At 32.8% G+C, this 12,474-nt stretch overlaps 1 protein-coding gene across 3 annotated transcripts; it reads right to left on the bottom strand.

The window, feature by feature from the left end:
- Positions 1-902: 902 nt before the first annotated feature.
- LOC130636598 (uncharacterized) lies at positions 903-8,621 on the bottom strand. Of its 3 annotated transcripts, XM_057446371.1 has the most exons (8): positions 8,513-8,605; positions 8,113-8,243; positions 7,938-8,004; positions 6,124-6,483; positions 4,925-5,209; positions 2,966-3,289; positions 2,508-2,597; positions 903-2,018 (listed from the first exon to the last, which is right to left on the bottom strand). In XM_057446371.1, exons 3-8 carry the CDS (start codon positions 8,002-8,004, stop codon positions 1,912-1,914), a joined length of 1,233 nt encoding a protein of 410 aa, XP_057302354.1. In that variant the 5' UTR covers positions 8,113-8,243; positions 8,513-8,605; the 3' UTR covers positions 903-1,911. The 3 variants fall into 3 exon arrangements, with proteins under 3 accessions (XP_057302354.1, XP_057302353.1, XP_057302355.1); XM_057446370.1 differs by lacking the exon at positions 8,113-8,243 and having other exon boundaries at positions 8,513-8,621; XM_057446372.1 differs by lacking the exons at positions 8,113-8,243; positions 8,513-8,605 and adding an exon at positions 8,307-8,405.
- Positions 8,622-12,474: the final 3,853 nt, after the last annotated feature.

Raw genomic sequence — 12,474 nt, 5'->3', positions numbered from 1 at the left:
AGCTAATATTAGAATCACCACTTTAAACTCAATATTTGTACCCACAAGAAGTCATCTCAGGAAGCAAACATATAAAACGAAAAGCATGTTAATAAAGAAAAATAACACTAAATAAGTGTTTCGACCATACCCAGATTCTTCCCTCGACTTATCTGTTTCCACATAAAGTCACTAGCTATTCCCATAGAGATAAAGAAAAATAGTAAGAGACACAATGTGTTAGTTTTTTATTCAAAATCCTATAGGAGAAGGTACGTCACTGGGTGTTGGCTGTGTTTGGAGTAAAACTAATTACTGATCCTTTACATATCCTGACAATTATGCTTGTATAGGATTAAGAAAATGATTAAGCTTCTACTTCTACCCCTCCCGCAATCTATCAGGAGTGCCTGCGGATTTTGAAAATATATTACGAACATGTTTTCAAAAGCAAACAGTTGGAACAAAAGCTTAATGGTCAAGCAACCATATTTGTTGTGTCATTTCTAAATAACAAACGTCACTATTTAGGAAATACTGAACAGAATACGAATTATTTAAGATATATAAAAGCAGGGGATTTTTTAATTGGGGAAGGAGAAAAGAAGATAAAGGATGAAGAAAACGATGGCGGTAGCATTAACTTGGTAGTGATTGTAAGTTCTAAACTTAATCAGTTTCACATCAGAGAATTAAAGTAGGCATTAAAAATACGCAATATGCGTCTGAATGCGACATTACCACCATGACAGGTATAGAAGCTTCAAAGATTATAAATAACAATAAAAGATGGCAAATGTACATATCATTGATTTAAAAAAAAACGTTTCACAAGTTAGTCAGGTCGAAATGTTTGTTATTTAAGAAATTTATTAATATCCACTAAACATACTGAATTCTGGGATATTTTAGATAAAATGGAGTCTGAGCCATACAAATATTTTTTATCCACAAATATACATATAAACATAATATAAAAAACATGTTAAAATTGACAATTAAGGATTGAAAATACTTAACAGGAAGTCACAGCTAAGTTCAAGTATACGAAGATATAACCCTCGTTGAATATCTTTTTTAGGACAAAGTGCTCTAACACTGTAAATGGTATCTTTAAAGCGAGAAAAGACAAAAAATCTGACTGGCGCTTTACCTGGCAAAATAATCCAACCATTTTATTCATTTATACAAATTCTTCTCGTTTTTTGTTTAATAATACAAAAATCATCAATATGCAAACTGTAGAATTTTGCTTTTCTCTTCCGACTATGATTAGGAGATAAAACAACACGAATGGTGTACATATTTTCCTGGAATATTGAGTTTCTTTAAACCGAAATACCTTTTGAACTTTCCCAATTTATTAATATCCACTAAACATACTGAATTCTGGGATATTTTGGATAAAATGGAGTCTGAGCCATACAAATATTTTTTATCAACAAATATACATATAAACATAATATAAAAAACATGTTAAAATTGACAATTAAGGATTGAAAATACTTCACTTAAACAGGAAGTCACAGCTAAGTTCAAGTATACGAAGATATAACCCTCGTTGAATATCTTTTTTAGGACAAAGTGGTCTAACACTGTAAATGGTATCTTTAAAGCGAGAAAAGACATAAAATCTAACTGGCGCTTTACCTGGCAAAATAATCCAACCATTTTATTCATTTATACAAATTCTTCTCGTTTTTTGTTTAATAATACAAAAATCATCAATATGGAAACTGTAGAATTTTGCTTTTCTCTTCCGACTATGATTAGGAGATAAAACAAAACACGAATGGTGTACATACTTCCCCAGAATATTGAGTTTCTTTAAATCAAAATACCTTTTGACCTTTCCCACGGCTAAGAATTAAACGGGTTGTATACAATTTTCACTTTCTCTTCTCTTTTATGAAATAACAAAATGTAGAGGTTCTATACGTCTGATTTGTGATCTTCCTGGCTAGTTGCTATAGTAACAATTAGCTCGTCCATCTCATTGCTACCTTCTGCATTTCTTTTCGAAATTAACCGAGTAGTTTCTAGTAGGTAATAAAGAAAATTTATTCAGCTTATTCATAAGAAACATACTTTCAGCTTGCAAGTAGCTACTCTGTCAAACTCAAAGTTCGTTTACACAAATAATTATTTAGGCTGTTTCTATATTAAAGTCACGCATTTTGAACCTGTAAAGGTATACTCGTAAAATCTCAAAATTTATCTAGGGTTTATTTGGTTACATACATGTTCTTCAAATGTTTTAATTGTTGCTTACGTCGGCATACACGTTTTGTCTGATTTTCAGGACCTGTAGGCTCTGACTTGGATTATTTTGTAACAAAGGCGTGTGAGAAAGTGTGACTCGAAGGTTTCAAATAGCGTATGTGTCAAGATAGCAATTTTCGCAAACTGTGTTTGCGGAGTATTAGCCCATTTTACGCTTTTGTCCATGTTGTTAAATGTTGAAGTAACTACCATTCTGACTACACGTCTAATTAAACATGTTTTTAATGTTCTTAGAAAAAACGTACCTGGTGCACGATGTACTCGTTTTCTTTTTTTCTTTACGACAACAAAAACCGTAACTAAAGCAATAATCAAAGCAACAGCTACTGGAATTCCTAAAAAAGAAATGGTAAATAGCCGATTTGGTAAGGACAAAAAGGATTGAATTCCGTTGATATATTCGCTGCTATGACACGTTCGAAATTGGACCTGTTACTCTCTGCCGAATGAACTAGACTTAAAAAGTAGAAAAGGGTACTGTTTACATAGAGACAAAAGGGGTAGAAATCAATATAAAACAATAAAAAAATGTATAAAATGTAGATTTTAATAGTATATAGTCGGTTTTAATAGTAAATAGTCGGTGTTTATACCTTCCTGAAGATATTTTAGTCCCGCTCCTAATATAAACAGCCTCTAAGTGTCTATCCTTTATTAATTTATTTTTTATTTGCTTATTTATTTTTCCAACTATGCACCTAACCTTTTTTAAGATCATCATAATCATTTGAACTTTCTGGTGCATTTAATGTGATATTCACACTGCTCCATTCCCCTCTTCTCTTTTCATAAATACTTCTTATTTTTATAACTTTTATTTTTTTTATATCCTCTGGTAAGGGAGCGCAATAAGACAATTTGTTTGTATTCGACGTTACAATATCGATATTCATTGTTGTGTTCTTCCCAGTTATATATTGAATTTCGTGATTGACGATACAATTTCCAGTGTACTGTCTTGACCAGCTTAACACAAAGCATGTGTTATCAATAGCGTATTGAAAATTCTCGATCTTCTGAGGTATAGCTAAAAACAAGGACGAATTACGTTATTTGGTGAATTTATGAGCGGATATTATTTTATTAACGCCCTTAAAAATATTTGCTATTATTAATTAACCTGAAAGAAAAAGTATGTTTTGGTGTGTATTAGCTAAACGCGTGTAAGACAACTAAAAAAACAAGCAATGTTTAAAAAAAAACGCGTAAAAGCTCGTTTCAACTTGACTGAATTTTCTATACCGGGAAATAGAGTCAAGTTGAAAACGAGTCTTAATACGAATTTATGCGGTTATCGCTTTGACGTGGTTATCGCATGGTGCTAAGAAAAATATCGGAATAATTTTTATGTTCCCCCTTTATATATTTAACGAGCATTTAGACAAGTGAATTATACGAGAATTAAAAAACTTTAATTTCCATCACGGTTTATAAAAGTCTTTGTTCAATAGCAAATTTTATTCCAAAATATTCCAAAATCTATTATAAAAACATTCAAATTCATTCCTAATTTCCTTTTCACTTATTGTCGTTCCGTACGAATGGAATTAAAGAAAAAACTCCTTCGTGTGCCATTAAATCTAAGCTTGCCCATCTAAATTCACAGTTAACAATTAGTTTCTGCGGTTGAGAGCACTTACTTTAATGTATCTCTAATGTATATTTCTGAGAAATAGAATAATTGAACTGTGAATATTTATGATTGTTGTTAGTTTCATAAAAATTACTCCTTGAATAAATTTAGCGATAATTTCTCGTTTTTAACGAAAACAAAAACTTAACTCAACGAATTATTAACGAATTGGGAAAAACTGAACTCTTGCACGCTATTTCGGCCAATCAAAAAAAGAGTATAAGAATCGGATAATAATTAAAAATTGCGCTCTTTTCTCAGTATAATATAAAAATATAGCATATATTTCGTGATTGGCCAATCCAAAATACTTAAAAACATTCCACTATTTGATAAACCGCATTAATTTCGTAAATCCGGTATTAAATTATACAGTAGACTCTCTATAACTCGAACAGCCACAGGTAATTGGAAACCGTTCAAATTATAGAGAGGTTTGGGTAATAGAGAGTTAGGAGTTTTTCCAAGTTTTTGTATAAATTTTGTACAAATGGCCAACAAAGCGTCATTTTTCTCCCTTAAATGAAATGGGGACGAAATCTTCTTTGGTACAGGATAAAATCTCGACCTTGTATGGTAAGAACGGACTGAAAAAAAAAATTTATCTCAAAGATTTATTCGAATCATTTAAGACTCTATTTACGTTTACAGAGCCAAAACAATGCAAAAAACTATTTGTGTCATATAAAATTCTAGATACATGTCGCGACGTTCGAGTTATAGAGAGGAAATACCAGAAGAGACCAAAAAACGTTCGAGTTAAGGAGCGATTCGAGTTATATGAGTTCAAGTAATAGAGAGTTCATTATGAGAGTTTATTAGGAAATTCCGACCGTGCCAGCGAAATCGTTCGAGTTAAGGAGAGATTCGAGTTATAGGGGTTCGAGTTATAGAGAGTCCACTGTAATTACTTTTAACTTATAGTGCAAGTGTTTTAACGTAATTTTAATTCGAAATATTAAATGAAGTGTAACATACGATAAAAAAATAAAAAAATAAGTCCCGACAACTAAGAAGGTACTGACTTACACTTTTCGATGAGTTTAGTTGATCCTGTTATCTCTCCATCATGGCCAGATGCCACATATCTCAAGAGTAATCCACACATTCTCGTAGTAATCTTGAGGTCTACGTGATGGACATACTCCTGTGGTTTCAACCCTTTTGTTACATTTGTTTTTAAACTCTCACACCCAAGCATCCAACTCATCGACGGGGGTCTATTTCCGCACACAACGCTTGAGAAGCGGACTGTTGTGTTCCTTTTAACCATAGTTACCGCCGGAAGTGTGGAGCCACATAATTGGGGTCCACCTGGATAAAAAATACAAGTATCAATAACACTAACCAATATCTTGTAGATATTTCAATAACAAAAAGTCAGTATTCAGACCGCATTTAGCCAAATTGTTGCTATTGCAACTCTAAAAATGGAATTTTAAAAATCATTAGACCTTTCCCGAATTTTCTAATTATGTCAAACTGAATTAAAGAGGTCGATACTAAAAATGATTCTTATCCCTAGGTTCCTTAGCAAAAGGTAGAAAAAATTACCTAATTTTGTAAATATTTCTTTTCGTTAGGTGCCTCAATTCCCAGCTAAAAGTTACGGTCAAACCCTTCATAAAGGCGAGCTTCCTAAGAATAGCCTCGTCTTCAAAATAATTATTTTTTTCCAAATTTAAGTAAAATCCAACCGGAATATTATATTGCTCTAAAAACTTCATTTTTGTCATGATAATTTAATATTCTATCTGAATATCCTTATTTGAAGAGCACGACACCATTATAAAATTTTGGATGACGTCATAATTGGTATAATTTATGAAATTTGGGAAAGGTGTATTAAAGAAGAAACAATAAAAGTATCGAATTTTATCACCACTGAAACAGAACAGTACCAAACGGCGGTAAGTAGAGATAATAAAGCATCCTTATAACCATTTTACGATTTATTATTTTACTACTTATTATATATAACTAGTCGTGACCCTTGAAAAACTCACGGGGTCGCCCGTCTTTAAATTACACGCTATTTCGTGTGTCAGTTGCACGACACTTTTCTCGTGGACAGATTGACAAAATACGGCTATTATTAAAGAGGCTAGGTAGCTTATCCCAAACAATTTTATTGTTCCTTTTTTTAATAACCCAATAATAATTTAATAAATTCAAACGAAAATCATATCGGAAAGTAGTAATAATGAAGAATGTTAGTCAAACTGTACCTAAAACGTTAACTTTCACCCTAACGTCATCCTTATGATATCGTGTATAGCCATCATGAAAAATAGCAGTGGCAAGATACATAGTACCATCATCGTAGTCTAAAGATTTGATTCCAAATCGATATATTCCTTTCTCTCCGTCGATTTTAGTTTCAAATTTTATTCCTCTGAGTGTTTCATTCTGTAACAAAAATGCTCGTTCCGATCCAGTAGCGAGTTCAATATTTCCAGGAAGCTGGAAAACTTTAATGGAAAGCAAACGTTGTCCGACTAACATTGTTGTTATTAACGTCACTTCAACGTCTTCGCCTTTTAAACCAATGAGATCTTGCTGTACGACGTTTAACTTGGCCCTCCTGACTGAATATACAGAAAAAGGGGTTTACATACACTTGTGGCGTTATATCGGTTGTTAAGGCAGAAAATTTGCATAAACTCAGGAACATAAAAGAACGCACTCAGTCTGATTTTTTTCTTAGATGATAGCACAGAACAAAATAACGTGAATTTACTAAGAAACAATTATTTTACGCTGTTACTTCCTCCGTTGTAGCTGCTTTTATACTTAAGATAATTTCAATATTATCCTGTTTATCCAATTGTGAGAATATTCATAACCATCTGTAAATGTAACATTTACTTCCTATTTTCTCAAAGAACGCAATAAAGAACATTCAAGGGTAAAAACGTGTTAACGGATAAATTTTTCTTTCCACACAATTTTTATATTCTTTTCGCCATGTTCATTCTCAACCTATGTTCTCTCCTCTCCAAAAATGGTGGCCATTATAAATATGGGGAAATTATTTTTTTTCTTCCTCTTCCTTAAATCTTTCCACTTTTTTATCGTCATGTGTTCTCTTCATAACGGATAAATATTTGTATTTGATGTTATTAATAATTTAGTGATTACTTTTTTTAAAAAAACGTCTATGAATGAGTTTGTTTTTCTTGTAAATTTTTTAAATGCTCTCCACCTGTTCGCTGCGAATTTATACACTACAAATATAAATTTCCATTTAGCTGTATATCATCTACACGCCCACAACAAGTAAACAGCACTTAAAAAGATAAACATATTCAACCCAAACTTTTAATTAGGCTTTGAATATGTATTGCAGCAGTGTGGTAATTTGTTGCACTTTTAACGTATATGATTATACTTGCTAACCCCCTTTTCTTTCCAGGCTAGACACAATTTTCATATTTTTTTTGGCTACGTTTATTCTCAACCTATACTTGCCTGTAATTCAATTTGAAAAAGTATATCGAAATGATGCCTGACAAAATGAATCAAGATAATTTGCATTGTTTAGTTAATTGACATGTTAATGGAAATATCGATGTAGGCGACAAAGGCTTTTCCTGGAAATATCCATGTTCTCTCCTTTCCAAAAATGGTGGCCATTATAAATATGGGGAAATTCTTTTTTTTCTTCCACTTTAATTTATCGTCTACACGCTAACAACAAGTAAACAGCACTTAAATCTTTTGAGATACAAAAAGGTAGATAGCAAAGCAAAAATGAGCCAAATCAAACAAAAAATTTGTGTTGCTTAAGCAAAAGCGTGTAAATCTAATTCGTTGTCGTTTACATTGTGGCATATAGGGATTGATGTTCACCAATGTATGAGAAGCTAAAATATGGCTTCATGAAATTGAATGGCTCTTTAAACTTTTCCTATGGTCCATTCTCCCTGCCACCATTCTCCTGGCATTTCTGTCTATATCCAAATGTATTGGTGTTGTCCTTCGTGAGTGAGGTCGAGATAAAAAGAGTAAAAAACGTTATGAATATCAAAACACAATGTACCTTCAGCGCATGAACAATAGACTGAGAACAACACCAAAACCAACAACATCTTTGTTGAATCTCGCATCTACCCGAAAAAAAGACAATATGTAGTCAATTTCTACCCTCAAGCTGACAGTAATATCGTCTACTGTAATAGTGAAAGCAAAAAAAAAAACACTGTGAGAATGCATACTTATAAATTCCAGCATTGAATCCTATTGTTGTGTGTTATTAATTTGATAATGGAAAATATTATATGTGTTTGTAATCAATACTATGTGAATCTGTTTGTTTATTACCCCAGATAAAAGATTTGAAAAATACCTAAACAACAATACAATCGCATACACATAAAATTTTAAAAATAGCTTAAATTCGTACACTTACTATTGCTTATATTTCGTGTTTTTATTCAAACTTGAGGAACAAAACAAAACACAACATAACCTGAAAGACAGAACTCTGCCTAAGCACATCATACTATCCTAACTTTCGTTTCACTGATTATATATTTAATTTCATTTTTGTTTCATTGTTTTTTGTACAAATAAATAAACGGACATGTGGACCAAAAAAGAGTAAAAGAGACTTACTATTCTCATATTTTTTTTTGGAATATGTCGCCAACGTTTGTTTTTATCTTCCCCGTTTTTATAACACACGGTTCAAAATTAGGAAAGAACTGTTTTAATGTAAATAAACACTTCCTCGCAGTGCTTATTTTATCACTGGAAAGTCCCTAATAACGCTATCAATCAATTGTCATGGTGATTATGTCTGCTATAAAAGACGGGATAAAGGGGGATTTTCACGAAGCGATTGAACGGCGAATTCGACAGCGAATTGTATCTGAGCATGCGCAGTTTTGTTTGTTATGATTTTGCATCGAAATATTCGCTTCGCTGAAAAGTAGAAACAGTTTCTACTTTTTCGCGGCTAAAGGTTTCGCTGCTAGTTTTAGACCAATCAGAACGCAGTTAACCATTGTAAACAATGAATTTGGCGTCTAGTTTATTTTGTCGTGAAAATTAAAAAGCGAATTCGCCATCGAATTCGCCGTCGAATTGGCCGTTTAATTCGCTTCGTGAAAATTCCCCTTCACATCATTCACAGGATAAAAGAAATTTACTTAATTAAGGCCCGGAAGAACCTGTGAATTGTTAAAATACATGGTCTAAAGGAGATATTATGTTTAAGTATAAATACAACCCAAACAATCTTCGATTACTATGGTTGAGCGGATAAAAGAAACTAGAATCTTTAACTTCTTAAAACATTGCCGGCTTGTCTGATTTTTTTTCTTTTCTTCTTTTCACCTGGGATAACACTAGCACGCAAGTTCTTGATTGAAACAACCGAAATAAGAAATTCTTACTCCCTCATGCCTGGGATTTATCTTTATCTCACTGATGTGATCACATTTTTTTCTGCCGATTACACAAGTGACTAGTACAGTAAAAATGTTAAAAGATCAACGAACAAGCTTTTTTAAAAACACGGCAAGACAAAATAAATATACTTAAATTCTTAAAGCCCAAAGTAGATATTTGTAAAAAAAAAACAAAGTGTAAATCTTTCATAGGTGAATATTTATCATAGCACATCCGTATTTCATTCTCACCAGAGAATGCTTCACCCTGATCAGACCTCTGATCATGACGGGTGAGTATAATGCGTGTAAGTCATATTGTAGAAGAACTACTTTGTTCATCACTAACATACTGCCTGGCAGCGATCGGGATTCGATCCGCGGTCCCCAGAACTGAGAGTCGCAGACGAACCCACTACACTACGTGCAGCAATATGTTATCCCGCTCGCTGCCAGGCAGTATGTTAGTAATGAACAAAGTAGTTCTTCTACAATATGTAAATTTTTCCTTGACTCTTTTAACCATGTTTCTAAATACAAAGCCTAGCGTGTTTTTACCTTCTTCTAAAAATCTTTTTCCATATCTATTTTACAGTAAAGGAAAACGTGGTCGCTTATTTAAAAACTAGACCAGTGTTAAGCATTCTATTTTGGAACAGTCGTTAAAGTTCACCTATGGGTTTATGATGAGAATAAAAAAAAAGTGATTGGACGACGCATATGTTTTAAAGACGATTAGCTAATTAGCTAGCTACTTAGTTTATTTATTTACTAGCTTAACTAGCTATGTATAAATAAAGTGATTCTTATGTTACGTATCTGCCCTGTCAATTGTTTCAAGGAGGGACCACAATAACGGTTCAGAAGGGTTTTAAGTTGTCCAGAAATCATTAAGATTCCTGCCCAACTTGAGAACAGAAATCCAAAACCTTTCGCGTAAGACAAGCACTCGATAAATGAGCTATGAATCCTTTAAAATAAGAAAACTGTGCCAGTTATGGCCTTTATTGTAAATAAATTTAATGCAATGTACATAGGAGCGACAAGTACAGTCAGGAAAAACCTGTAATTAATGGGTAACTAATTAATGACACATAAAATGGAACTCAATGGAATGGACATGGTGCGGAGACAGGGACAGCCAGACAAAAACCTGTAATTAATGGAAAGGAAATTTTATCAAGTCAAATTTCATCAAGCAAATACAAGGTACATGAAACACAATGAACTTCCTAATTTAGATTTAATTGTCTTTTTTCGTTAGTTGTCTTCAGACATTTTTTTATTAAAAGAATATGGCTTAAGTTTTACTGGCAAAGAAGATTTGTTCTTAGTTGTTCAAAGTTTACTCTGTAAATACCCATATAACATATTTGCAATTTTTTTTGCAATAACAAATAGTCTGATAATAGAGGCTCAGAAATGACTCTTGATTTATATGAAAAGCAATCTTACAAAAATAGGTATCAATCAACAAAGCTAATGAATGGTGAATAAAACATGCTACCGTAGCTACCATAGCTACCGTAGCTATGTCTATCTTGTTTTAAACCATTCTCTGTGTTTAAACGAATTCTGATAAAATAGTACTTGACCGAATTGTAAATAACATGTCATAACTACGAACGTATCATAACAATCTATATTTGTTTAAGTTATCTGTAATGGTGCGTTGCCATAGTGATAGAAGTAAATCAATATTATCAATTAAAATTACTCTCTTCTAAGAACATCTACTGTATTTCTTGGAGTACTGGTCAAGTTTATCGAATAAATACTGTATTATTGTAAATCAATAAAAGAATATGGTGCTTGGTATTTGATTAAAGAAGTTGGTGATCGTCTCAGAAGTTCATTGCGAGATATTTTGTTTAAATGTTTTAATAAAGTATTCGTGAATGCGCCTTTTTTAGACATTTGTTTTTTATTTTTTGTTTTTTTATTTTTATTATCATTTCTATAAGAACAACATGTGTAAGAACATACGGCATTATACGCAATTCACTAAATATTTTGTTTGCTTCCTTCAAATTAACATAGAAATAGTATTCACATGTTACTGATATTGCAGAAAATGACCGAGCCATATGGTTGCACGTTTTGCTGTAGGTACGCTAGTTTCACTTTTAAGCAAAAGAAGCAGCAAAACGCGCAGCTTCGTAATGTAAGTAGCGACCGCGTGATGTTGCGTTTACATCAAATAGAAACAAGTTTTGTAACCAGCCACGGTGAAAGTTTCATAACGTAACCATAAGTAGTTTAGGTTTATGGCTTATAAACCTTTCCTAAAAACCTGATTTTAATAGGTTTAAATTGGCTTATATGGCGAACACCGACTAAGCTTGATCTACCTAGGAAAAAAGAAGGCAGTTCTTTCTTCAAGTGTAACTACTTTTAATTAAGGTGTCCATTAATTAGTGGTTGTCCCTTGCTAAAGTTGAAGAAAACAAGTTTTAGCATAGGTGCTGTTCTTAAGCAATCAACGATCACTTTCTTATTAATAAAACCAGTCGGTAGCACATCTTTTATGTATCTCTTTTCGTGTTTTCGTAGCACGGCTTATTTCTTGCCCACAAACGGACAGAATATGGCTATTATTAAAAATTTACGTGATCGCAGCTGTCATAAGTTTATCACAAAGCGAACACAAAGTTAGATTTAACAATAATTTTATCCTCATTAAGGTAATATATAAAGAAAACAAAACAGGTGGTGTTTTAAGTTCTAACCCTTTTTTGTGTTAAAGTTAGTTTCCATTGCACGAATTATTGTATAATTATTAAGGAACTGGTGTACAATTATATACAAAAAGGATATAAACACCTCACACGTGTGTTTCGCTTAACTCTGTAATCCTTTTTTGATAAAGTGTCCGACGCCTGTTCAGCTAGGCAAAATTTTGTTGGGCACTTATTTGAGTGCTGAAATATTGTGTCACTTTATGATGTCTTATTCTGTACTTTCATCGCTTAGTCATGCTATTTGTTAAATTTATCACTTTGAAAAAGCATACTACAGCTCCTCCGCCATTTTAATACGAACAAGCCGCTATGGCCCAATAATTATGTGACAGAACCGCGCCAATTTTATATTGGACCAGCCTCCTCCAGGACCATATTCGTATCGTCGTACTGATGTTAGGAAAGACACAAGATATCCTACCAGAGGGCTACCAAGGAGTTGCTA

This window comes from Hydractinia symbiolongicarpus, chromosome 3 (assembly GCF_029227915.1).
Source record: "Hydractinia symbiolongicarpus strain clone_291-10 chromosome 3, HSymV2.1, whole genome shotgun sequence".
NCBI classification, from domain to species: domain Eukaryota; kingdom Metazoa; phylum Cnidaria; class Hydrozoa; order Anthoathecata; family Hydractiniidae; genus Hydractinia; species Hydractinia symbiolongicarpus.
This window is presented reverse-complemented; position numbering and strand designations above follow the sequence as displayed.